The sequence below is a fragment of the Phascolarctos cinereus genome, unplaced genomic scaffold, assembly GCF_003287225.1.
Source record: "Phascolarctos cinereus isolate Bilbo 61053 unplaced genomic scaffold, phaCin_HiC Scaffold_9;HRSCAF=440, whole genome shotgun sequence".
NCBI classification, from domain to species: Eukaryota; Metazoa; Chordata; class Mammalia; order Diprotodontia; family Phascolarctidae; genus Phascolarctos; species Phascolarctos cinereus.
This window is the reverse complement of record NW_027556402.1, coordinates 50,059,315-50,086,976: the sequence shown is the minus strand read 5'-3', so window position 1 is coordinate 50,086,976 and position 27,662 is coordinate 50,059,315. Positions and strand designations below refer to the sequence as shown.

Genomic DNA, 27,662 nt, shown 5'->3' with positions numbered 1-27,662 from the left:
GGGGAAGCTGTGGGCAACCATGAAGGGGTCATGAAGGCTCGTGAAGGGGCCAAGTGGCTCAAGCTGGAAACAGAGGAGGTCAAAGCTTCCATGCTGATCAGCAGTGGGTTGGCCAATGAGTGACCATTTAATTTCCAGCCTGGGCAAGATAAGGACACCTAGTCTCAATAAAAACAAAAATAAAAATAAAAACACCATTCCTCACCCTATTCCTTGCCCTATTTGCTCAGCTCATGAGATAATGAATTACAGTATGGGAAAGAACTCTCAGGCTTGGTAGCTGCCTGAGTGTTCTGTGTAACATCTCCCTCCTCGCAGGTGGCACTCATGCTCAAAAGATGGTCATAGGGAGAAGTGTGGCAACCAGAAGACCAATAAAAACAATACTCCCAACAAAGAACAAGGTGATGAAATCACCAGAGGGCATGAGCAGCCTTGCAGCATTGGCGGTGTGTTGTTCCAGCTGCAGGTGTGTGCCCTGTTTGTGCCTCTTCACATTCCTTGGACACACCTTCCTTGTTTGTGTGCCCTTCATTCATGCTCCCAGCTTATGAGTGTTCCCTGTATGCATGCCCTCCTCCCGCTGGTGGTAGGATGCCTTATGGGGGAGGGGAGAGATTTTTTACTTGTCACTTCATTTGCTATACTGTTGGATTAAATGTCTTTTGCTTGAATTAATGTATCCTCTATCTACCTATTAAAATATATCACTGAGGGGGCAGCTAGGTAGCACAGTGGGTAGAGCACTGACCCTGAAGTCAGGAGGACCTGAGTTCAAATTCGGCCTCAGACCAAACACTTGACACTTACTAGCTGTGTGACCCTGAGCAAGTCACTTAACCCCTATTGCCTAAAATATATATACATATGTATATATATATATATATATATATATATATATATATATATATACATATGTATATATATATATATACATATGTATATATATGTGTGTGTGTGTGTGTATATATATATCACTGAGAGCTTCTGAGCTGTATCTTTTGAGTTGATGCCAATCCACAAAGTGCCTTGAACCTGGGATAAATTTTCTGGGGTCTCTTCACACAGGGGACAAAGTGTCAAAGTATATTCAAAATATAGTATATAGAGAGGAAATATAGAGGAAAGAAGAGAAGGAAGGAGGGAAGGAAATAAGGAGGGAAGGAAGGAAAGAAGGGGGGAAGAGAAGAAAGGAAGGAGGAAGGGAAGGAAGAGAAGGGGAGAGGGAAGGAGAGGAGGGAAGAAAGAAGGGAATAAGGCATGGAGAGGAGGGAAGGAAGAAAAAGGGGAAAAAGGAGGGTGAAAGACTTCAATGGAAGCTTATGAAAGTGCAACATTTGATGACATCAGCAAAAGAGTATTTTCCTTTCAAGCGAGAGATATAATGTAAAAAAGCCCAGTGGCTCTATGGAATACTTCCATATCACAAAGAGATAACAGGAGCCCTGGCGCCCTTGCCAGAGCATTTTCATTCCTTAAGACTGTGCTGACCTTGAATGATTTCTCTAGTTTTATAAAATGAAGCAGAAGTGATTCAGTTTTTCATTCTTATTCCCTTTTGGCAACGACTGTACTTTGAAATGCTCAGACCCGTATCTCGAAGAATCACAGTTAGGTCCTCAGTTCAGGTGTGTATGTGAGTGATGTAGGGTAGGAGTAACAGAAAGAAGGAGGAAGGGAGTGTGTGTGTGTGTGTGTGTGTGTGTGTGTGTGTGTGTGTGTGTGTTTGGAGGGAGAGAAGGGCAAGGCAAGAGGGAGGGGAAGGGAAAGACAGAGGGAGGGAGGGAAGGAGGGAGACACAGGAGAAAGGAGAAGGAGTGAGGGAAAAAAGAAACAGTAGGAAAGAGAGAGGAAACCAAGTGACACAGAAGAACATGTCCAGAATGGGAGCCAATAGATTTGAATTATATGCTAATTCCATAACACAGTCTCTGAATTAAGTTTAGAAAACTGTTTCAGTCAGTGAGTCTGTAAGTATGTGTTGGGGTTACAAATAGGTTAAGTTAGTCTCTGTCCTCAAGGAGTTTATATTCTACTAGGGGATACAATGTATTCACAGATAAGTTAATAAAGCAAACAAACAAAATAAATGCAAAGTAATTTTGGTGGGCAATTGGACAGTAAAAAGTGGGGGAATCAGGAAGAGTCTGTTGAAGGAGGTGGCACTTGGGTTGAACCGGGACAGCTAAGACTTCAAAAAGCAGAGGTGGTATTTCATGAGTATTTCATGCATGAAGACGGCCTCCAAAAAGCCTGGAGGCCAGAAACAGAATGTCAGGGACAGGGAAAAGCAAGTGGACCAGTTTGGCGAAAGAGTAGAATGCACAAGCAGGAGTATTAGGGAGTATTCCTCTGCCAAGGCAAACTCAAGCCAAACTTTGAAGAACTTTAAATGGCTTTTCCTGCTAGAAAATGAAAACAATAGTTTTCACCTCCATTCGGGGTAGTTGTAAACATTCATTTGATGTTTTAGTGCTCACAAAGGAAGGGATCCAGGCTCAACTACTACAAATGCAGAATTTATCTTTCAATAAATGATCCTGAATCAGTCCCCAAAATATGATGTCTGTGGAAGAGATTCTCCCATAGCCCAAATGACCCAGTGACACTTTAGGGAACTTTCTCTCTTCTTAAATTTATGGTCCTCACCAAGGAAGACATGTATATATGGGTCACCCCTGGCTTACTGAAACCAACCTCCCACTTGGAAGTTTGATGCACAAAGTATTACAAGCCTTATTACAAGGAGGAAAGCCTAATAAAGACACATAAATGAACAACCATTAATCCCAAAGATATATGAAAATCCACCAATGGGAGGGCTCCTCTGATAGAGATCTCCCCTGAACTGACCAAAAGGCCTGCTCACGGCCAGCCAAAGTTGGGAGGGATTAGGTTTTTCTCCCTATCATTAAATTTCCAACATTTTGCATGAAGCTCCCAGAGCCATAAAGCAATCTCTCTATCTACCAGTTTCTCAGGCCAGTTGAGAGAGGACTAGGATCCCCTAAGACTTTACTATCTAATTTACAAAAAGCTTTGAAAATAAAAAGCATATACGCTGGAGCTTCATGCTGTTCACTGGATTCATATTAGAGAACTAAATTAAATGAGAAATTTTCCCCTATCTGGGTCCCTCCAGTAATCCAAGAATTAGCCTCCTTAAGCAAGTTCTAAGACAGATTTAATAATAATGACAGCTACCATTTACATAGCACTTTAATTAAGGTCTTCAAAGCACTTTGCAAAAATTATCTCATTTGCTCCTTACAACAACTTTAGGAGGTAGGTACTATCATTATCTCCATTTTGTTCTTGTTGTTCAGTCATTTTTCAATTATGTCTGACTCTTTGTGACCCCATTTGGGGTTTTCTTGGCACAGATACTGGAATGGTTTGCCATTTCCTTCTCCAGCTCATTTTACAGATGAGGAAACTGAGGTGATCATTGGTTAAATGACTTGCCCAGGGTCACACAGCTAGTAAGTGTCAGAGACTGTATTTGAACTCAGCCCTCCTGACTCCAGGTCCAATACTCTATCCACCATACCACCTAGTTGACTTGTATCTAATACCATGCTGGGGGCCATCTCCAGTTATCCTGATCTATATCTTGCCACTGGACCCAGATAGCTCTGGAGGAGAAAGTGAGGCTGGTGACCTTGCACAGCCCTACCTCACTTAAATCCAATTCACTTGCAAGTCATGGCATCATCTTCCTGATAACATGGTCCTTTTCAAGAACGAAGGACAAACGACAATACCATGTTGTTATATGAGGTTGTTATTGTTTAAAGGTTCTAGAATACTGCACAAGAAAATGTCATGTAATGGTAGAAATTGTCCAAAGAGAAGTTCAATTAGCAAATTATCTTTTAAGGCGTCTGAATTATGCAGTTTTACAGAGCCATTAACCTGGCATTAAGGCTTTACAAGCAGGAGGTAATCCCCTGTCTTATGAGAACATGGTTAAATATCCTACCATCACCACCCCCAGCAGCCACCTGCCATTAAAATATCGTTCATTTCCCTTCAAGACTAGCAGAGCAAAACACTTTTCCAAACCTTCAAGCATGAGAAAAATAGTCCCAAATGTTCTAAAACCCCAAAATGCTGCTAGATTTGCTCTTCCAGATTGCTGCAACTGTTAGGCAAATCTCAGCTCTATTGGCAAAGTGAATTCAGCATTAAGAAGGGTAAGGAATGGTGTGCCTCCCTGTGGCACTTGGACAATGAGGGGTTCTCCAAGCCTATATCAGCAGAACACTGAGCTAGAAGGGCAGCTACATGGTGCAACGGACAGAGTACAGGGCCTGGAATCAGACAGACTTACCTTCCTGAATCCAAGTCTGGCCTCAGACGCTTACTAGATGTGTGACCCTGGGTAAGTCACTTAACCCCGTTTGCCTCAGTTCCTCATGTGTAAAATGGGCTGGAGAGGGCAATGGCAAACCACTCTAGTATCTTTGCCAAGAAAACCTTGAACGGGGTTATGAAGAGTCAGACAGGACTGAAATGACTGAACAATAAACAAAAAACAACAACTGAGTTACAAGAGCTTTGAGCCACAAATTGTACCAGCTGTCTGATGACCAGCCTAAGTAAAGACAGAATGTCATCTCCGGACCATTAGTCACAGGGTGAGGAATTCCTTGACCAAAGTGATACATAAAACAGGTAAAACTGAAAAGGGTCTCTCGAGCTTGTGAGCCCTCTCCTACCTCTGTCTCTTTCTCAGGAAGCAACTGGAGAGTGCCAGAATAAAGAACAGAGGGTTCAGGTCTGCCCTGTGAACATACAGGTTGTGCAGCCCCAGGCAAATCACTGAAGCTTTCTTACCCAGCTCCCAAACAATTCTCAGAGATAATGAGGAGCAGGAAAGGTACAGCTCCAAACTGGTAACCCAAGTTCTTCATGGGAACGTCCTTCACCAATGAAACCACAGGTCCATAATAATACACTACAGAAAAAGAGAAAATGACTAATTCTAGAAAAAGGAAGAAAGGAGAGAAGGAGAGGATTGACGGATAAGAGAAAGGAGGAGGAGAAGAGATGACAGGCAACAAGAGAGCAATGGTGTGTAATACCCTATTACAATAATTATCTCATTTTAAGCCTGGGGGATGATACAATGTCTTCTAAGGTCCACATGCTTCCTTCCTCAACAGCTTTAGGGAGTTTATTTTGAACAAAAAGTTGAGTTCAGGCACAAAGGCTCTCAGCTCCCAGTTAGGAAAATTCTTAATATTTGGGCAGAGGTTGGGCTCTCTGCCTAACATTACATTTATCTTTATCTCTAATTAACCCTGGCCTCTGTGCTTGAGGCAAAAATTCAGTTTACTGGAAACATTTAGGTAAGGAAACAGCTGGTTATATTATCATCCACAGGTACTTCTGTGCATAGATGGGTACGGGAGGGGAAGTTGAGGATTTTCTCTAGACTTCCTTCAACCTGGACCTTCTGCTATGAGATACTTATAGAGTCAATGAATCTCCTCAATACCTCCCATCTCTGATACAGCTCATTCCTACCTTGGATCCAATCCACCCTTTCTCAACTTACATCATGATTTATAGAGGATCCCTGGGACACAGCCAAGTTTCCTTGGCCTATCCAAACACAGTTTTTGTGCAACGCCGCTACAGTTTGAAGGATTTTTCCACTTAGGATAAGACCTATGAGACTGATTGATTGGGCATCTTATCATTTTCTTGGGGGTTGAGGAGGAAAAGAGTGAGTAAATCTTACAGATAGAAGGAATGGAGTGGGAGAGGAAATGAGAGCTCCTTTTGAGGTTTCTACAGCTATGTGAAATGGTGATGAGCTATAATTAAGACCCTAAACACTGACCACTGGATTCTGGAATATAAGAAAAAGAGGGTAAAAAGAAAGGCCTGTCTGCTCAATGAATCTGCAGCTGCCTGTGTTAAAATGATTTAAGAATTAATTCATGAATTACACCAACAGAGAACCACAACAAATATACATAACGCTGTGACTTCAGCCAAGCTATCAATGGGTCAGACAGAATCGAGACAACAGAAACAATGAGGCAACAGCACAACAGAATTGATGAGTTAAATTCGTAATGACTGGGGCCAGAGTGCCAAAGGGACTGTCAGGAATTTTCCCAGTGTCCTGTGGTGTTTCCATTTTTAAGTCTAAGAAAGAGAATAATGCTGGTCCTTTATCCCTACGACTCAGACTACTGACCTGGAATCATGAGAAACTGTCCGGTTTCCTTTGCAGATGGAGTCTGCCCGAATGAGCTACCACCAAAATGACTTTGCAGTATACTGACTAGAATTGTTAAGACTGCCAAATTAAATTCAAACACCAAGGCATGCTATCTATTTGGCTTCATGACATCGTGGTCAGAGAGCCACTCTGAAAATACATGACCCAAGCATAGCTATACACAAACCGCTCAATGACAGTCTGCCTGTAGTCAATTAATTAAAAGTCATTTTTCAGTCGTGTCCAACTCTTCATGACCCCATCTGGGGTTTTCTTGGCAAAGATACTGGAGTGGTTTGCCATTTCCTTCTCCAGCTCATTTTACAGATGAGGAAACTGAGGCAAACAGGATTAAGTGACTTGCCCAGGGTCACACAGCTAGTAAGTGTCTGAGGCTGGATTTGAACTCAAGAAGATGAGTCTTCCTGACTCCAGGCCCAGCACTCTATCCACCGTACCACATTTATTAAGTACTTATCCTGTTCCAGATATTGCAGTAAGCAGTAAGGGTACAGAGACAAAAATTCAACAGCCCTTGCCCTCAAGGACCTTGTAGTCTAACAGGGAAGACAACAGGTATACTATATAACAAGCATAATAATAATAATAATAACAACTAGTATTTATATAGCATCGTAAGATTTGCAAAGAGCTTTACAAACATTATCTCATCTTCACAAAAACCCTGGGAGGTAGGTGCTATTATTATCCCCACTTTGCAGATGAGGAAACTGAGGCAGGTTAAGTGATTTGCTCAGGGTTACACAACTAATAAGTGTCCACGGCCAGATTTGAACTCAGGTTGTCTTGACTCCCAGGTCCAGTGCTTTATCATACCCTGTACCACCTTGGTGCCTATCAAAATAGATACAAATGAGGTATTCTTAGCGTGAAGAGATGAGAAGGGACCAAATTCCAGGTATGGGAGACTACCTGGGGAAGGAAAGGGAGAGAAAAGGTATCATGCGTGAAAAACAGCAAGCCAGCAAGTCATGGAAAATCCCATTGTCCAACAAATTAAAATTTCATGTTCGACAGAGGGCAATGGAAAGTGACATGGTGGGCGTATCACTCATAAAATACATGAAGGACAGTAATGTATAACAAACCTGGAAAGGCCCATTGGAACCAGGCTTTACTGCCAGAGATGTCTGCATTGGGCCCTAGACGTAATAGGGAGCTACCGGACTTTACTGACCAAAACTTTATTGCTTTGGGTCAAAAGTACCAAGAACAAATATCACTGAAAAAAGTTCTTGGTTACTGAAGCAGGTATTGAACCAAAAACAGCAAATAATTCAGCTTCTAGAGATAAATGCTTGGTATCTCATTTTTGAAAACAGACCTAGGCTCTTGCCTTTTGAGAGTGATGGAATTATGAAGTCTCAAACAAGGCCTTCACATGTCCATATTAAATCCCAGTGAGTAATTAAATGTCTATTCCTGAGTCATGCCAAAGTTATCTTTATCAATATTATCAGTTAGCTAATTGAGCCTTAACAGTTTCAAAGTTCTTGAGCTTAACAAACTACATACCAGACATAGCGAATTAACCAACAGACAATCTCCTTTAGATAAATAAAAGTAAGTTGACAAATAAAATATGACAATATAGGCACTCACTTTAAACTGTTGTTTTGTTCTGACTGAGCAGCTAGTGGGAGAGGAGGGTCTCAGAGAAGGGAGAGGGGAGGAATGATTCAAAGCAGCACTTGTCTTTCCTTTAGAAAGATTAATAATATTGATGCAGAATAGTCGGAAAGTAACTGAGTAGGAGGACTGGGAGCTGGGAAGGCTTCCTGCCGAAGGTGAGTTTGAGCTGATGTTTGGAGGAAACCAGAGAAAGCAAAGGGAAGGTGGTGTGGCAGGCATGAGGAGCGGGGGGCAGAGCTTCGCAGGCCTGGGGACAGCCAGTACAAATGCTTGGAGGCAGGAGATGAGTGTGCTGTACAAATAACAGCAAGTAGGCTGGTACAACTACCTCCTGCCGCCTTTCCACTGCCACTTCCATAGTTGACAAACTTCCTTTCATCCTAAATCTCTTCTCCCAATCCTTCCATCTTATAGCTATCAGTGGAACTTGACTCCCTTCTGATGACACAATCTCCCTGGCTACCTTTTCAGTACTAGCTGTACTTTGACTCATTCCCCTTAGCTCACTGCTCAAGAAAGGGGAGTTGGAGTACTCATTCCCCACCGCCATCTCTACCGTTCAGTAACTTCTCCTCCCTTGAGAGTCATGCTATTCCTATCTACCACCCAATCAAAATCCTGGAAGATATTGTCTACATGCCCCCCAGGCCATGCTTCAACGTATGGCTTCTCCCCAACTCCAACCCTCCTACTGGAGGATATTGACTCTCCTTCAAATACCCTAACCACTCAATTCCTCAACCTACTCACTTCCTATGGCCTACTCCTCCACCCTACTTCAGCCACACACAAAGGCTGATCTCGCCATCATCCACAAGAATTCCAAAATCCCTTATCTGACCATAAACTATTGGCTTTTCATCTCTCCCTCTGCCTTCCCTTACCAAACTGTACTCTTTGTCCTCACCATGACCTCCAAACCCTCAACTCAATTCTCTTCCAGGCCATTTCCTTCTGCACTAGTCACTCTCTCTTCTTTTCCCTATCTTGACCCCTTTTCATATTATCGATTGTGCCCTATCAAATCTCAGCCTTGGGTCCCTTCCTCCATCTTCCACCCTCATTCCTACAAAAGCTTTGTTGAACAAAGCAACTTTCAAAAATCATGCAGCCATTCGGATTGGATCCACTACAGATTTCTGTTACCCAAACTCAACTGAGCCCTCACTACTGCTAGGCAATCCTACTATACTTCCCATGTCAAATCACTATCCTACTCTCCACAGCAACTCTTCCAAACCTTCTCATCTCTCCTCAAACCTCCCATGGCTATCCCTCCTCTACCTCTCAACTGAGAACCCTGACTTATGTTTTACAGAAAAATGGAGGACATTGATCGTGAGCTCCCTGTTCTCCCCTCTTCCTCATCTCACATCATTCAGATGCCCTCTGCCACTCCTCCCACACTCCTGTCTCACATCAAGAAGTGGCTCCTTCCCTACTGTCTATAAACACGCCCATGTCTCCCTCCCCCATTCTCAAAAAACTCTCATTTAATCCTTCCATCCCCACTATTATCCCATTTCTCTTTTGTTTATTATGGTTAAGGTTAAAAAAACACCAACTATAATTGGTGCCTCCACTTTCTCTCTTCTCAAGTCCTTCTTTACCCTTTATAATCCAGCTTCTGTTCTCATGATTCCACTGAAACTGTTGTCTGCAGAGTTCACCAATGATCTGCCAGATCCGATGACCTTTTTTTCAATCCTCATTCTCTTTAACATCTCTGCAGCCATTGACTCCGCTGAATCACTCTCCTCTCTCTCAACCACTCCTTCTCAGTCTCCTTTACTGAATCCTCATCCAGATCACACCCTCTAACTGTGAGTGTCCGCCAGGGTTTTATCTTAAGTCCTCTTTCCTTCTTCCTCTATCCAATTTCACTTGGCAATCTTATCAGCTCCCGAGGATTTAATTACCATCTCTATGTTGACAATTTTCAAATCTACCTATCCTACTCCAAACTCGCTGCTGACCTCCAATCTCACAATTCCAAATGCTTTTCGGACATTTCAGACTGGATGTCAATAAATATTTTAAACTCAACATATCCAAAATGGAACTCATTACCTTTTCTCCTAAACCTAACTTCTCTTTTATTGTCCAGGGCAACACTATCTTGACAGTCTCTCTGGCTTGCAATCTAAGTATCATCCTCTATTCCTCACTACCTCTCTCACTTCACATTCAATCTGTTTCCAAGGCTCTTGGATTTCACTTTTTCATCATCTCTCCTTGGACACCACCACCACTCTGGTACAGCCCTTCGTCATTTTCCATCTGGAACTCTACTGGTGGGTCTTCCCACCAGTCTCTCATCACTCCAATCCATCCTCCATTTGGCCACCAAAGCATTTTTCCTAAAGCCCAGATCCAACCATGTCACCTTCCTATTCAATAAACTCCAGTGGTACCCTATTACTTCCAGAATCAAATACAAAATACAGTTTGGCATTCAAAGCCCCTCATAACTTAGTCTCCTCCTGCCTTTCCAGTCTCCTTACACCTTACTCATTGCCAGTCCTCTCTGATATAGTGACACTGGTTTCCTCGCTGACCCACAAAGAAGACTCTCCATCTCTCAGCTCTGGGCATTTTCTCTGGCTGCCCCCAATGCCTGGAATGCTCTCTCTCTCTCTACATGTCCACCTCCAGGCTTTCCTGGCTTCCTTCAAGTCCCATCTTCTACAGGAAAGCTTCCTCAAACCTTTCTAGTGCCTTGTCTATTTTACTTTCTGCCTTCCTGTATTTATCTTGTTTGTACATATTAGTTCATTTTTTGTCTCCGCTATTAGACTGTGAGCTCCTTGAGGGCAGGAACTGCTTTTTTGCCTTTTTTTGTATTCCCAGTGCTGAAATGTAGCAGGTGTTTAATATTTATTTGCTAGCTGGCTGACTGGTAGAGTAAGTAGAGGGAAGCGTAAGAAGACTGGAAAGATAGGCAGGGACCAGGTTGAGATATGCCAGAGGACTTTATGTTTGATCCTAGAAATAACAGGAAGCCACTGGAGACTAATGAGTAACATAGTCAGATCTGAGCTTTAGGAAAACCAACCTAGGGGCAGCTAGGTGGCTCAATAGATAGAGCAGGAGTCAAGAGGAGCTGAGTTCAAATCTGGCCTCAGACACTTGATATTTAACTAGCTGTGTGACCCTGGGCAGTCACTTAACCCCAATTGCCTTGCCAAAAAAGAAAGGAAGGAAGGAAGGAAGGAAGGAAGGAAGGAAGGAAGGAAGGAAGGAAGGAAGGAAGAAAGAAAGAAAGAAAGAAAGAAAGAAAGAAAGAAAGAGAAAGAAAGAAAGAGAAAGAAAGAAAGAAAAAGAAAGAAAGAAAGAGAAAGAGAGAGAGAGAAAGAAAGAAAGAAGGAAAGAAAGAAAGAAAGAAAGAAAGAAAGAAAGAAAGAAAGAAAGAAAGAAAGAAAGAAAGAAAGAAAGAAAGAAAGAGGAAAACCATTCTGGCAGCTGAATGGAGAAGGGATTGGAGTGGAGAAAGAGATGAGAAAATTGAGGTATGACTTGCCCAGAGTTATACAGATAGTACTCATCAGAGGTAGAATTTGAACCCACTTCCTCAGACTCCTTTTTTCCTCTTTTCCAATGTACCATGCACAATCTGTAGTCATATTCACACACGCTTACATCCTTACCTGACTACTTCTTTCCATGCTCCTAATGGAGGTTTATAGCTGACTGGTTGTAAACTTCATAAAGATCCTTAGAGAGATCTCTTTCCTTATATTTTATCTCAAACAGAATCCTTGACTTGGCAAAGTTTATGAGCATAACCAGAAGGTTTTTAATTAATAAATTTTTGAAATATGTTTCCCCAACACCTTAGAAACACTGTTGATTCTACTAGAAGTCTGAAGGTTTTTGTTTTGTTTTGTTTTGTTTTGTTTTGTTTTGTTTTAAATTCTAGATAATACCTCTGGAATCTTACTAGTTCATGGCTCCACCAGAGCTAAATTCCATTAGAATTAATGAGAGCACTTTTTGCATGTCCCTTGCATACCAAGGAGAGATTAATTTCCTTTGTGTTGAAAATCCTATAGGGAACAGAATAATTGCGTGATTCTGGAGCAGACAGAAACACACTGGCAGAGCCCAGACTCAGAGCTAAATGAGTAAAGGTCCTAAAATATTCAGAATCACTAAGAGAAAAAGTTATGATGATAGGTGCTTTTAAAAATTGATAATAATAATAATAACAGAAGATATTAATCAGAGATGCTTTTTTTCCTTTGAAAAAATATTTGGGAGAGCGGGGAGAAGAGCTTTTTAAGGGGTTTAAATTTTTTATTAGAAAGCAACTATCCAGAGGTTGCCTCCAAGGAATATTTCTTAGTGATGCTATAGAGCCTTTCTGTATCCTAGCAACAGCTTCCTCACAATAAGAAGGGCCCCAGCAAATGAAATCCGCTTACTAAACACAAAGAGTGTCTACAGGTTGCTCTGAATGTAAGAAGAGGGCAGGACTCTGCTAAAAGGCCCTTTTCTGAGCTTTCTGTCACTGGGGAGGAGGTTTTGCAAATCAGGGTGAACCATGAATCACCCGTCACAGATCTCATCTTAAATGCCATCCCAGAAAGCTATTCTGCTTTGCTACATGTCCTGAGAAATGCTTGGGAAACTCTGCTCCTGGAAGATATTAGCATGCTAAGCCAGACCCCAGAGAAAAGGAGAGTGTGAAGTTAAGATCAGTAAATGAGAATGCTGAACCAGAGTTGGGGGTGGGGGGTGGGGGTGGGAAGCAAATCCAGACTTCAAAAGAAGAGCTAGAAGGTCAGGAGGTGATGAGAATAGAAAACCCTGCCCTGGCATTTGGCGATAGACAACCTCAGTGACTGTGCAGACTCTCTGAACAGAGCTCAAATCTTGGCTAAGGAAGCTGAGAAAGCCAACAGGAGGAGGGGGAGGGGGAGAGAAGGGTCTTTAATTAGCAAGTAAATGAAAGGGGAGGAAATCACTACATTTTCACATTTTGGTAAAATATTCAGGGATTAGCAGGATATTCAATAAAACAGAGGAGCATTTTAAGATGTAATGAACAACAACAACAAAAAGCCCTCATCATAGATTTAGACACAGAAGGGGACTTATAAGCAATCCCTTTATTTCAGATGAGGAAACTGAGGCACATACAGGTTAAATGACTTACTCAGGGTCACACTGCTATTAAGTGTCTGAGGCAAGATTCAAACTGAAATGTTTCTGCTTCCAAGTCTATCTAGCCATCTAGCTACCTCTAATCCCCCTAGATGTCATCTGGGGGCCTTTCAGTTCTAGATCCATAACCCTATATAGCTTACACACTGCCTTCTTCATAAGGGCTCTGGGGGGTAGGTGGTACAAATGTTATTATCTCCATTTTACACATATGGAAATTGAGCCGAAGAGAGTTGTAGATCCCTGGGTTGGAAAGGACCTTAGAGGAAGTGAATCTAATCCCTGTTATTTTATATATGAAGAAACTGAGGCTGAGAGGATGGATGACTTGTCCAAGGTCACACAAGTAATAATCATCAGGAGGAAGATTTGAAGACAAATCTGACTCTTTCCACTACAGTCCCCTGCCTCTCCTTCATAAATGCCTTACTACCCCAATTCTTCTCACTCAAGATGTGTTTCATGGAACATCAGGACTTCATAAATATCTCTAGAGATTTCTAGAAAGCAGACACTTTTATTTGTAACGACCCCATCACAGTCAGGAGCGGAAGCTCCAAAACAAAAAGTCTGAAAACCTCAGATTTCAAGTTATATTTGTCAATTGCTGCATTAGAACATGCTGATGAGTTCAGAAGCCACCAGTGGAGTCCGAGGACATGCGTTATACTCTTGTCACTGATGCTTATTACCTCTATGACCTTAGGTGAGTAAGTCTCTTAGCTTCCCAAGGACCTCAGGTCCCTTCTAGTGCTAGATCAATTATCCTGAGGCCCATCATGGCTACTAGGGCTTTCCTCATTGCAGCCATACATCCTTGGGAACTGTTGATTAACCCACAGCTCATATATACCAGTGTTTCCTAACTCCTCTGTCACCACAGCTTTCATCAGTTCTACATAGAGGGTTGCCTACCCTCTGCTGAAGTGCTAATGAGCAATAAAAGGACCAAAAGTCTATCAGCTAGGGGAAATGTGGGTCTGAATCACCCACAGCCTGTATGATCAGCCCCCAAACAATCTCATGAAAACTCGACTGTACAGAGGTATCAGGAAGACTCATCTTCATGAGCTCAAATTCAGCCTCAGACACTTACTGGTGGTGTGACCCTGGACAAGTCATCTAATCCTGTTTGCCTCAGTGTCCTCAGCTGTAAAATGAGCTAAAGAAGGAAATGGCAAACCACTCCAGTATCTTTGCCAAGAAAACCCCAAATGGAGCCATAAAGAGCCAGACATGACTGAAATGACTAAACCACTACAACAACTAGTACATATTGGTATTATATCATATTGCATTGGTGCTAGTGTCATATAACAGCACATCTTACTCCTGGTTCATTAGGAGTTGAGGACAGACCTTGACAATCTGGAAGAATCTCCAGGGCTATAAATCTAACCTGCTTGAGAGCTGAGACCATTTTGTTTTATGTCTATGTTTATGCTTATGATACTGCAGCAATGAATAAGTCCTTAAAAATAGTCTCACCCAAATAACACGAAGTTTATATGGGAAAGTTTGAATACATTATCAAATGAGTAATTAAGTAGCAAATGAATAGAGTTGGGGCTTGGAGTCAGTAAGAATTACAAATCCAACCTCAGATCCTTAATAGTTGTATGACCCTGAATAAGTCATTTAATCTCTTATTTGCCTCAGTTTCCTCAACTGTAAAATGGCTATAATAGTAGCACCTACCTCTCAGGTTTGTTGTCAGGATCAAATGAGTTAATATTTATAAAACACTTTGGACAATGTCTGGCACATAATACGTACTATATAAATGTTATTCCTTTCCCCTTCCTTTCCCAGGAATATCTCTCTCTCTCTCTCTCTCTCTCTCTCTCTCTCTCTCTCTCTCTCTCTTAATTAGGTAGACAGAGTAATGTATTTAGAGTCAGCATGCCTAGAGTTACTAGCTTCAAGACTTTAAGCAAATCACTTCATTTTTCTAAGCCTCAACTTTTTCATCTGCAAAATTCTAATTAATTAATAAATACTTAGTAAACAGCTACTTTGTATAACACATTGTACCTGGCCCTGGGGATACAAAGACAAAAGTAGTTCCTGAGTGTAAGTATATTACAACCTACTGGAGAAAGAAAGAGGATTATACTCTATGATACTGAAGTTCCCTTCTGGTTCTAAATCCTACAAGCCTAAATTATTCTATCAAGGATACTCAGCTAATTCCCTCATGACATGGATTGAATTTCCAACCTCCAATTAGGAAAAAAAATCTTTAAAATTAAAACTGTAACAGGAAGTAAAGTAATTGTACATGTCAAGAAAATGAATACACGACCTTGGTAATAATTTTCATCCTTGTAATCTTTGTATGAGGCATCTTTTTTTTACTTCAATACTTGAAGTATCTATGTCATTAGGGTGGGTATCCCCATCTCATTGATTCAAATAGAAATCTCTCTATTGCTAGAAAAGTTATATATGACAGAGCTCTGGAGAAAATTGAATGGGGATAGAAAAGAATATACCTTTTTCTCAGTAGTACTTGGCACCTACACAAAAACTGACCAAGTTTTAGGGTATAAAACCCTCAAAATCAAATGTAAAAAGGCAGAAATATCAAATGCATTCTTTTCAGATCATAATGCAATAAAAAATTATATTCAACAAAGGGTAGCAGAAAGAGATTAAAAATTAATTTGAAACTAAATCTAATTCTAAAGAATAAGTGGGTCAAAGAACAAATCATAGAAACAATCAAAATTTCATTAAATGACAACAATGAGACAACATACCAAAATTTATGGGATGCAACCAAAGCAGTACTTACGGGAAATGTTTATTTCTCTAAATTCTTACATCAACAAAATAGAGAAAGAGCAGATCAATCTACCGGGCATGCAACAACAACAACAAAAAACTAGAAAAATAACAAATTAAAAATTCCCAATAAAGTACCAAATTGAAAATACTGAAAACCAAAAATGAGGTTAATAGAATTGAAAGTGAGAAAACTATTGAGCTAATAAATGAAACTAGGAGTTGGTTTTATGCGGGGGAGGGGAACGATAAAATAGATAAGTCATTGGTTAATTTAATTTAAAAAAAGAAAGAAAACCAGACTTCCAGTATTGAAAATGAAAAGGATGAGTTCACCACCAATGAAGAGGAAATTAAAGCAATCATTAGGAAATATTTTGCCCAATTATATGCCAATAAATCTGACCATCTAAGTGAAATTGATGAATGTTTATGAAAAAATAAATTGTCCAGATTAACAGAAGAAGAAAAAGAATACTTACATAGCCCTATCTTAGAAAAAGAAATTGAATAGGCCATTAATGAACTCCCTAAGAAAAAATCCCCAGGGGCAGATGGGTTCACAAACCATTCTGCCAAACATTTAAAGAACAAGTAATGCCAGTACTATATAAACTATTTTGAAAAATGGGCAAAGAAGTCTTATCAAATTCCTTTTATAACACAAAAATGGTGCTGACACCTAAACCAGGAAAAACTAAATTAGAAAATGAAAACTACAAAACAATTTCCTTAATGAATATTGATGCAAAAATTTTAAATAAAATACTAGCAAGGAGACTGCAGCAATATATCACAAGGATCATATACTATGACCAGGTGGGATTTGCACCAGGACTGCAGGGCAAGCTATCAGTATAATTGACCATATCAATAAAAAAAAACCCAACAGAAATTATATGACTATCTAAATATATGCAGAAAAAAGCTTTTGACAAAATACAGCACCTACTCTCATTAAAAACACTAGAGAGCATAGGAATAACTGGAGCTTTCCTTAAAATGATATCTATCTAAAACCATCAGCAAGCATCATAATGGGGATAAGTTAGAAGTCTTCCCAATAAGATCAAGGGTTAAGCAAGAATGCCCATTATCACCACTATTATTCAATATTGTACTAGAAATTTTAGCTATAAAAATAAGAGAAGAAAAAGAAATTGAAGGAATTAAAATAGGCAATGAAGAAACAAAACTATTGCTCTTTATACATGATATGATCAAATTCTTAGAGAATTCTAGAGAATCAACTAAAAAACTATTTGAAATAATCCTCAACTTTAGCAGTTGCAGGATATAAAATAAATCCATATAAATCATCAGCATTTCTCTATATTGCCAAAAAAGCCCAGCAGCAAGAGATAGAAAGAGAAATTTCATTTAAAATAACTGTAGACATTATAAAATACTTGGGAGTCTACCTAGAAAGACAAACCCAGGAACTATATGAACATAATTACAAAAGACTTTTCACACAGATAAGGTCAGATCTAAACAATTGAAAAACTATCAATTGATCATGGGTAGGCTGAGCCAATATAATAAAAATGACAATTCTGCCAAAATTAATTTACTTATTCAGTGCCATATCATTTTATAGAACTAGAAAAAATAGTAACAAAATTTATCTGGAAGAACAAAAGGTCAAGAATATCAAGGGAATATGGCATTTAAAAAGTTTGAGATAATTTGTCATTTTATTAATGATGCTAGCATTTTTAATAAAAGGTCAGTGACACTCTTGAATGCCAAAGACAATCATGGTGGCAGGCTCATGGTTTATATGCCCTTGGAAGAGAGGTGTTCCTGAGGGTAGTAATCAACTCTGATTGGCAAACAATTAATGAGAGGTGGGTTTTACAAAAAGAAGTGAGCTCACTCCAATAGGTGGCTGTAAGTGACATCATGTCGCTCTTGGCCAGAGAGACTATCCCTATGCCCAAGACTACCCCAGCCTTGGGCAATCTAAGCAAAACACTCTATCTCTACTCAAGCTTGATTGAGTGGAATTCACCCTAGATTAGAGATTCCTTGCAAAGTTAGATGGGATCTGACCAAGATTGAGGAGAGTTATTTCAATGTCCTTCAAGAGACCACAGAAAAAGGGAGAACTTTGGATCTCCCCAAATCATTGGTTATTGATAATTATGTCTCTCCAGAATTAGTGAAAAAATAATAATGCAAAGGAAGGTGGCCTAGCCATACCAGATCTCAAACTTTACTATAAAGCAGTAACCATAAAAACTATCTGGTACTGGCTAAGAAAAAGAGTGGTAGATCAGTGGAATAGATTGGGTATACAAGACACAGTAGTAAATAACCATAGTAACCTAGTGTTTGATAAACTGAAAGACTCCAGTTTCTAGGATAAGAATTCACTATTTAGGGGCAGCTAGGTGGTGCAGTGGATAGAGCACTGGCCCTGGAGTCAGGAAGACCCAAATTCAAATCTGGACTTGGACATATACACACTTACTAACTGTGTGACTCTGGGCAAGCCACTTAACCCCAATTGCCTTGCAAAAAATAAAACAATTCACTATTTGACAAAACCTGCTGAGACAAGTGGAAAACAATATGGCAGAAAGTAGATATGAAACAACATCTTATATCATATACCAAGATAGAGTCAAATACGTAAATGATTTAGACATAAAGGATGACACCACAAACAAATTAGGAGAGCAAGGAATAATTTATCTGTGAGATCTATAGAGAACGGAATTTATGACCCAACAAAAGATAGAGAGAATTACAAAATGTAAAATGAATAATTTTGATTACATTAAATCAAAAAGATTTTGCACAAACAAAATCAATGCAACCAAGATTAGAAGGAAAGCTGAAAGTTGAGAAACAATCTTTATAGTAAATGTCTCTAATAAAGGCCTTATTTCTCAAATATATGAAGAACTGAGGCAAATTTATAAGAACACAAGTCATTCTCCAATTGATAAATGGTCAAAGGATATGAACAGGCAGTTTTCAGATGAAGAAATAAAAACTATCTATAGTCATATAAAAATGCTCTAAATCACTATTGATTAGAGGAACAAATTAAAACACTCTGAAATATCACCTCACACCTATCAGATTGGCTAATATGACAAAAAAGGAAAACGATAAATGTTGGAGAGGGTGTGGGAAAATTGGGATGCTAATGTCCCAATTGGTGGAGTTGTGAACTGATCCAACCATTCTGGAGAGCAATTTGGAACTATGTCCAAAGGGCAAACAAAGTATTCATACCCTTTGATCCAACAATACACTACTAGGTCTGTAGCCCAAAGACATAAAGAAAAGGGGAAGAGGGGAGGGCCTACATGTATAAAAATATTTATAGCAGCTCTCTTTGTGGTGGCAAAGAATTGGAAATTGAGGGGATGATCATCCATTGGGGAATGGCTGAGCAAGTTGTAGTATATGAATGTAATGTTATACTATTGCGCTATAAGAAATGGCAGGCAGACAGATTTCAGAAAAAACTGGAAAGACCTACATGAACTGATGCAAAGTAAAAGTGAGTAGAACTAGGAGAACATCATATACAAGATCAGCAACATTGTGTGAATGACTTAGCTTTTCTCAGCAATACAGTGAGTCAAGACAATTTCAAAAGACTCATAATGGAAAATGCTATCCACATCCAGAGAAAAAACTCATGGAGTCTGAATGCAGACAATTTTCACTTTCTTTAATTTTTTTTCATGGTTCTTTTCTTTTGGCCTGTTACTTCTTTCACAATATGACTAATATAGAAATGTGTTTTACATGGTTGCACATACATAACCTATAATGCTAATAGTCTTATGGAGGGGGTATTGAGAGAGGGAGAGAGATAATTTGGAACTCAAATTTTTTTTAATGAATGTTAAAAATTGTCTTTATATATAATGGGCAAAATAAATAAATAATTAATTAATGAATGAATGAATGAATGAATGAATGAATTATTTTTGTATCACTCAGCAGGCAGTTAGGTGGCACTGCAGATAGAGCACCAGGCCTGGAATCAGGAAGACTCATCTTCCTGAGTTCAAATCTGGCCTCAGACACTTACTAGCTGAATGACCCTGGGCAAGTCACTTGTCCCTGTTTGCCTCAGTTTCCTCATCTATAAAATGAGATGGAGAAGGAAATAGCAAACCACTCCAGCATCTTTGCCAAAAAAAATCTCAAATGGGGTCATGAAGAGTTGGACAAGACTGAATACCACTGAACAACAAAAATCACTTTAGTAGAAGAATATAAATTACTTGAGAGTTTGTTGTTTCATTCTTTGTATTTATATCTCCAGCATCCAGTACGGTGCCTAACACATAATAGGTACTTAATAAACACAGATTGGTTGAGACCATAAAGTTCATCATCTTATAGTCGACTAGGCAATGAATCTTAGCTAGGCTAGTCCTAAAGAACAGATATATTGTCCATAACTAGGTCCATATTCAAAGACTTTCCAACTCAATAGGGCCGGTTATAACCTGGATTCCTCTGGCAGAGCCTTCAGAAACTTATGACTACCTCCATGCCATAAAGAGTCATCAGAGTAGGGTTTTAATGGGTGGAGATACATAACATCTTTTCTCTTTTTTTTTTTCTTACTATGGACACTAACTGAAACAGCATTACAGACCTCTCAGACAACTCTTTCAGTGAAGCATCTAAATGTTCAACATTGAATAGAAATAGATGCTTCAACGTGCACTTTCCAAAATGATGATCCCTCTTTTAATAGACCTTATAGATTTGATTTGCACTACTGAATAATAATAGCTAATATATATCAACATGAATTAATGTTCAATATGGACTTTCATATATACATATGTATATGAACTATTATTATTGTTTTAGGAAAGACTTGGCATTTAGCTAGTTTTTTCAAAGGAATTGAAATCTCCTGGGTAGGTTGACGCTTTGTATATTTCTGACTTTCAATTGGAAAATGGAAAATATATGTGTGTGTGTGTGTGTGTGTGTGTGTGCACATATCCATGCATATCCATATATACACATATATCCATATACAGACATCTGTACTTTATATATACACACATATATACACATATATACCACATATACATATATAATATATGCATACATACACATATAACCTTTACTTGCCTCAGTTTCCTCAATTGTAAAATGGAAATAACAATAGTATCTCCTTCCCAGGGTTGTTGTGAATGTGAAATGAGATAATATTTATAAAGGGCTTAGAACAATGCCTAGCACATAGTAAGTACTACATAAATGTTAGCTATCATCATCATTACTATTATTACCTATTATTATTATAATTATTGAAAGTTTACAAAGCTCCTTCCTCAAAACAGCCCTGTAAAGTATACAGTGTTATCTTCACTTTGCTAATGAGTAAACTGAGGACTACAGAAGTTAAATCATTTATTTGTAGCTATGTGACAGAGCCCAGACTTCAACCTCCATCTGCTGAGTACTGAAGTTCCTGTGTGCTCTTTGTATTACAGTATGCAGTCTCAAAGTGCTGAAGGCGACCTCTGATTTCTCCTAGCATTTCATCTAGAGCTCTCTCCTCACCTCTCCTCGTTACCCATGTCTTCTCCTGTCCAGTAGATTGTGGGCTTTTGGATGTCAGAGATCGTGTCCATTTCACTTGTGAATCTTCAACACTTCACATGGGGGCTTGGGCATAGTAGATGTTTAATAAGTGTTTGTTATTATTATTGAACCTGGAAAAACTAGATGCAAAAGTGACCCTGGAAGATGAAAGAGGTCTCTCTCTGTTCCTTAAAATATGTACCATCATTTTCCAAGGATGGAGGGGGTAGGGATAAAACTATGATCCTTCTATTAATAGACCTTACAAACAGATTTCATTTGCCTTACTGAATGACATTTTATTAATGCTGGAATCCTACTAGGACACTCCCCAGATTGGCTTCTTACATCAAAGTTATATGAGTAATTAAGTCTTTTTAAGTGTTGTCAGTTTTGATACTATATTTTCACCTAGCCCTTAATGTTGATTTGAAGATAATAGTCTTCATTATGACAAAGAAACCAAGCCAAATGGGGGTGGGGGGATTAATAACATTTAGTAGGTTTTACATTCTTTCATTCCTGTTCTTTATGATTAAGAAATCATTCTGGTAGTTTCCCTTCAGTCATGACAAGAATTCATTTTTCCCCATCATTCTCATTGAAATACCAAAAGGGGTTTAGCATCACAATACTTGGGTAATCTCATTCAGCCTTGAAGCTGACTAAGCCCTAGCCAGCGCTTAAAGGTCAGAATGTTCATAGTTTACAGCTAAAAGTTATATTCCCTACCCTCTTCTGCTATCCATGCATTTCTTCAATAGACTTATCTCAAGCTGAGCTCTAAGTATTTCGTTTCCTCCTCACCAAAACAGGTATAGTCATCCTTCAGGAACAATTCTTTCCTCAGGAGATTTTTCTCCACAAGGCAGACAGGCTTAAAAGTTACTTGCCAAAAGTTTTCTGCACTTTGGCTCAAACCAAAGTGTTAATAGAATATCCAATTGACTCAAAATAGAACACAATTCTTCAATCCCATATCTAATAATACCTGGTTTGGCATTTGACTAAGATTCAGATTTGGACTAAGATTCAGTTTAACCAGCTCTCGTCTGACAACAAAATATTTTTTCTGTTGGATCAAGGAAGATTCTTAGGAAACACTTTCAATTCTAGGATAGAGGCATGTCAGGCAGAATTTTTAAAAAGAACCAGCAGCCATAAATCCATTGGAAAGGGGAAAGGAATACTACACTATAAAATGCCAGGGTGTGACCCCAGGCATTTATCAGCTAACTTGAGATGGGTAAGTGTAAAGTAAAGGGTTTAAACTGGTGACCTGTAAGGAATGAAGTAGCAAAGAGACATAAAGTCATGAAATGGCATCCAGACATTCCACTCACCCAGCACTGTGCAAATAAAGCACCACATGGTCCACCCGTACCAACATCGTATGCAGGCCAAGATACATAGCTAAGCATTTACATAGCATGTTGCACATATCAAGAGCAGCAGCCATTGTAGGAGTGGGAAGGACCTTCAGCATGACACAGCACGAATAACTGGGACCCCCTGTGCCCCAGGCTCATCTCAACAGTTAGGCGTCACCCTTCTGATCCCAAAGCACTCCCAAGAGCCTGCCTTAGCAGTGCAGCGAGCTTTTACCCTCACTACTGAGGAGCCAGGTTGGGTCTTCCAGAATGTCTCAATAACCTATTAGCAAGATGTGTGCCTAGATTATGGCAGCTGCCATTGGTCTAATTTCTTAGCCATCTCCTTTCCATTACTCAAGCTTCAAAGCAGAAGAAAGAAAGATGAACTTGGGAGTTAGAGGACCTGGATTCAAATCCCCACTCTTTCACATATTACTGCCTGCGTGACCTTAGGCAACCAACATGGGTCTCAGTTTCCTCTATTAAAATGAGGAGGGATGATTGGACTATATATCCTTTATGATTCTTATTTAATCTTTCTGTGCCTCAGTTTCTTCATCTTGCAGATGAAGAGGTTGGACTAGATATCCTTTCTGATCTGTATTTAACTTTTCTGTGCCTCAGTTTCTTCATCTGCCAAATGAGGGGGTTGGATATGATGACTTCTATGGTCCTCACTTAACCTATGACTTAGCTTTCTCATCTGCAAAATAAGGAGCTGGACTCAGTGACCTCTAAGATACCTTCTAGCTGAATCAAAATGTCACTCCCATGTTGTTCTGCTAACTGTCACTTTGTTCCCTTGCCTAGGGGTAAAAAACATGTTTCTCCTGCATTAGTCCAATTCTCAGATGCCTAGAGGCTTTGGGTGAGGATTCTAAACTCCTTGTTCAAATATCACACTGAATAATAATATTGATAAATGCATCCCACTAGCTTCTGACAAGGGCTACAGTGAGTTCCCCTTCCCACCCTAGGTCTAGGTCAGTGGGCCAGCAAAAGTGGAAAGCTTTTGTCTGGCTGGCTTAAGTTTCTTCCTTTTCTCTCCACTGCACTCTTTGACTTTTTCCCCAAAGCCCTCCTTTCTTTCCTCATTCTGTCCTCCACTCCCCACTGTCTCTCAGACAGCAATTCTAAGGAAAAGAAGGGAATATTCCAATGGTACATTCCCTCCCGTGGACTGAAATGGATGCCTTGTACTAAGCAACAGGTTGGAGACCCACCCAGGGATTAAAGAAGAGAGAGGGAGAGGGTTTCAGACTTTAAGCATAAGGATGTGACCATCTGGAATTTCTCTATCTGTACAAAGAAAAGCAGTGGTTTTGGGATCACTGTCAAGCAATCCCAATTCGGCCCCCTTCCCCATTCATTCCCAACTTCCCACCAAAAAAAAAAACACATGAACGTCTCAGACAAAGACCTTAAAAGTCAGTTATTGGCACGTGCAGCAATTTCTGTTTCCTCTTGTCTTAATAGGCATTTAGAAAGCAGATTTCTATTTTTTGTTTACAAAGTTACACTCTTTGGCAGTGCTCACACTCACAAGCCACCTGCCGCTAAAAAAGAAAAAAATTGGATTCCCACCAAGGCTAAAGGCAGAGCTTCAGAGACCAATTACAAGCAAATAATTATTTCCTGAACCTGGGATTCTCTTCCAAAATCGGATTCTAGTCTGCTACTTATAGTCTCTACTTCTCCCCTTCACTGACTTTGACTCTCTACACACACACACACACACACACACACACACACACACACACACACACGCACGCACGCACGCACGCACACGGGAACAATCTAAGAGGTTAGCAGTAGATATTCTCAATTTACTGTTGCTTTCTAATTGGTAGCAGAATGATGGATTAAAGATAAAGATAACAAGAAACAAATTAAGCCCCCGCTCTTTTCTCCCTCTTTTCCCCCTCCTAAAAAAGATCAGCAAACATACCAACTTAAACAGAGAAGGAATAAGAAGGAACCAGAGAGTCTTCACAGAAACACGAATCTAGTTCCGTCCCCGCACTTACCCGCACAAGTTACACGCCTGTCACCCTGGGCTGAGCGCAGAGAGCAGCTCGTGTTCTCCTGAAGCTGCGGGGCTGGGAGGCTGGCCAGGCTAAACGCAAAACCCACGGGCCAGGGAAGGAGGAATAGCCACACCATAGCGAGCTCTCTGAACTGTCAACCAAAAGCAATTTGGCTAGCCTTAGTCATGGCGAGAGCAACGGAGTTCCGTATCCCTCCCAGCCGCTTTTGAGCTTCTTTGCCCAGTGCCCTGTATCATTTCTTTCCCCCTCACCCCACCTCTTGCTTTTCTCCTGTAAACTAAAGGCAAATCTATCCTGCTGCTACTTTTCCTCTCTTGTTTCAAGAAACTCCAGCAAGAGATTTCTTCCACCTGGAGTGGGGAGAGGGTGGAAGCAAGCGTGAAATACCTGACACTCTAAGGACAAATTTAACACACTTTAGCAGCACAGTCCCCAAGGCTTTATTGCAACAAGCTTAGGTGGGAAACAAAAGTAAGAAAGAAAGAGAGAGGAGGAGGAGAAAAGAAAGAGAAGAGAGAGAAAAAAAGGGAGAGAAAGAAAGAAAGAGAAAAAGAAAGAGAAAAAGGAAAGGAAGGAAAGAAGAACTGGTAAAAAACTTCTAGCTAAGCACAGCCCTTGGGTAAGGCTAAAGGAAGAAACGGAGAAATGACTCCTTGCTCAGCACAGTTCCTCCTTCTTCAGGCTTGGAATGACTCCCCTTTCCTTTTTAAAGCCCTGCTTGCTCCACCTCCTCTCAGTGCCACTTGAGTGAAGCCTCTGTTTGCAAATATGTATGTGGGCAACTCCAAATGACAAGAGAGCGGGGAAGTCAGCCAAAAAAATGGAAATTTAACCATGCATAAGAAATATTCTGAGCAATAAAATAAAAGCGGACAGGAGGGCCTTTGGGGAGGGGAGGGTTTCAAAGATGTGCTGTTAAGGGTTCATTGTGCTCCAGCATCTCAGAAGTGAGGACACAAAGTTAAGCATAGGCGGTATTGCTCTGGTGATTTCATCAGTGTCAGGAGCATCTATGCAGGCAAGACAGACCTGGACTACAATGGCATCTATAGTGACAGAGAGTTACCTAGAACACTAAGAGGTTAAATGTCTTGCCGAGGGTCATACACCCTATATGTGCCAGAGACACAACTTGAGCACAGCTCTTCCCAACTGGAAGCTAGTTACCTATCCCTATGTTACAGTGCCTTTCATCTTCACCGAGACCACTGCCAACTTGTATTTATTCATATGAACAGGCCATTTATCTCAACATCGCCAGCTCCCCGCTAGTTCACAGCAATCTCTTTTTTTAATGGAACCTCTGATTTCATTGTCATAGGGACCACTGAGGCCAACTCCGTATGTACTACGCCAGAAGTATCTAACACCCAGCCTGTAATACTCCTGAGTAATGCTGGAACCAGATTAAAATGTGGCTCCTCTATGATTTTAATGAATTGATGTAGTAATAAATATATAGATGTATATGTACATATATGTGCATTTCAATCTTTTTCCCTTGCTATGGACCTTACAGAAGCCTCAGCATCAGGAAGGCCTATATTCACATAGTTCCTCTGACATATTGACTGTGTGACCCTAGGCAAGTCACCTATCAGCTATAGAGCAGGTGCCCATCTTTATTGGAAGAGCCTTTTTCTCATCAGCAGTTCCCCATACTGATTAAAAGATATTTCCAGTCTCAAAAAAAATCCTTGCTGAATTATTTGGAGAGTTGATTCAAAGGGAAAGTTGGAAACTCTCACAGGGAGACATCAAATATACAGAGAGACAACTTTTAGCTTAACCAAGTTAGAATAGAGCGAAAGCCCAGGAACCATGACCTATTGTCATTATAATACCAACTCTGGAAAAAATGTTAAAAGCTAATTATGTAACAGCTGGAAATCTTGGTAAGTGCCCAAACGCAGCACTTCTGTATGCCAGGTTGTCTTTGCAGGGATTGACAAGGCATAATGAGAGAAAACAAGCAGGACGAACAATCATTAGCTATGCCCTGTGCTTTGCTCTTCGCTTGCAGCAGCAGATGAGGGACTATTTCTTCATGTTTACGCATGGCTGATGTATAGTGACATTCAGTTTCAACAATCCCTTCACCCAGACTTGAAGTACAATGGAAAATTCAACAGGACAGGCTTTCATTCAAGCTACCCTGAGTGGCATCTTAAGGATGTGTGACTGAATGGATATAAAGCCATGGTCACACAAAGGATGACAAGTCCACTTTCTTCTAAAGGAGGCTGAGGCCCTGGTCTAGGTCATGGAAATCCTTTTTCATGCTCTCTAGTTTTAAATTATATAAGCAGTTATGTCCTGCTTGTCCCACAAAGAATGTCGCTTTTCCATAACTACCCAGAGCAGGTTTTCTCTGGCTCTGGCCAGCCTTTCCCAAGAAGCCCTGACCTCTTCTAGAAGAGGCCAGAGGAAAATGAAGGAAGTGGCAATACAGGGACACTGGATTGTTTTTCTAGACTCACCCAAATTGAGGCCACGCAGACAGTACTTATGGAATGATCTGTACTAATGACTCAACCCAACAGCCCAGGTCTCACAAATTAGCAGCTGTTTTTTAAAAATTGTTTCCAGCACTTCCCATAGTCCCCCAAAATCATAAATGATAGCCTTATAAAGGCAAGGTAATACAGTCAACTCACATTCATCTATACTAAGAAGGGCAAAGAAAAGCTCATCTAAAATAACTCATACATCAGATTTGGCTATCAAGTATTTGACAGAATTTGGGAGGGTGTGAAGGAGGAGCTACCCCCCTAATTATGTTTTGCTTAAGTTTTTATTACTGCAATTAATTTG

At 40.1% G+C, this 27,662-nt stretch overlaps 1 protein-coding gene across 4 annotated transcripts in view; it reads right to left on the bottom strand.

Annotated features, from left to right (window-relative positions):
* The window catches only part of EGF (epidermal growth factor), a 149,123-nt gene extending 123,602 nt beyond the window's left edge, over nucleotides 1-25,521 (bottom strand). For 2 of the 4 annotated variants that reach the window (XM_021001372.2, XM_021001373.2), the window contains exon 1: nucleotides 24,828-25,521. In XM_021001372.2, coding sequence (XP_020857031.1) covers nucleotides 24,828-24,963 — 136 coding nt within the window. In that variant the 5' untranslated portion in view covers nucleotides 24,964-25,521. The remainder of the gene's footprint in view (nucleotides 1-24,827) is intronic. The other 2 variants (XM_021001370.2, XM_021001371.2) reach the window with 2 other exon arrangements.
* Between the last annotated feature and the right edge of the window lie 2,141 nt (nucleotides 25,522-27,662).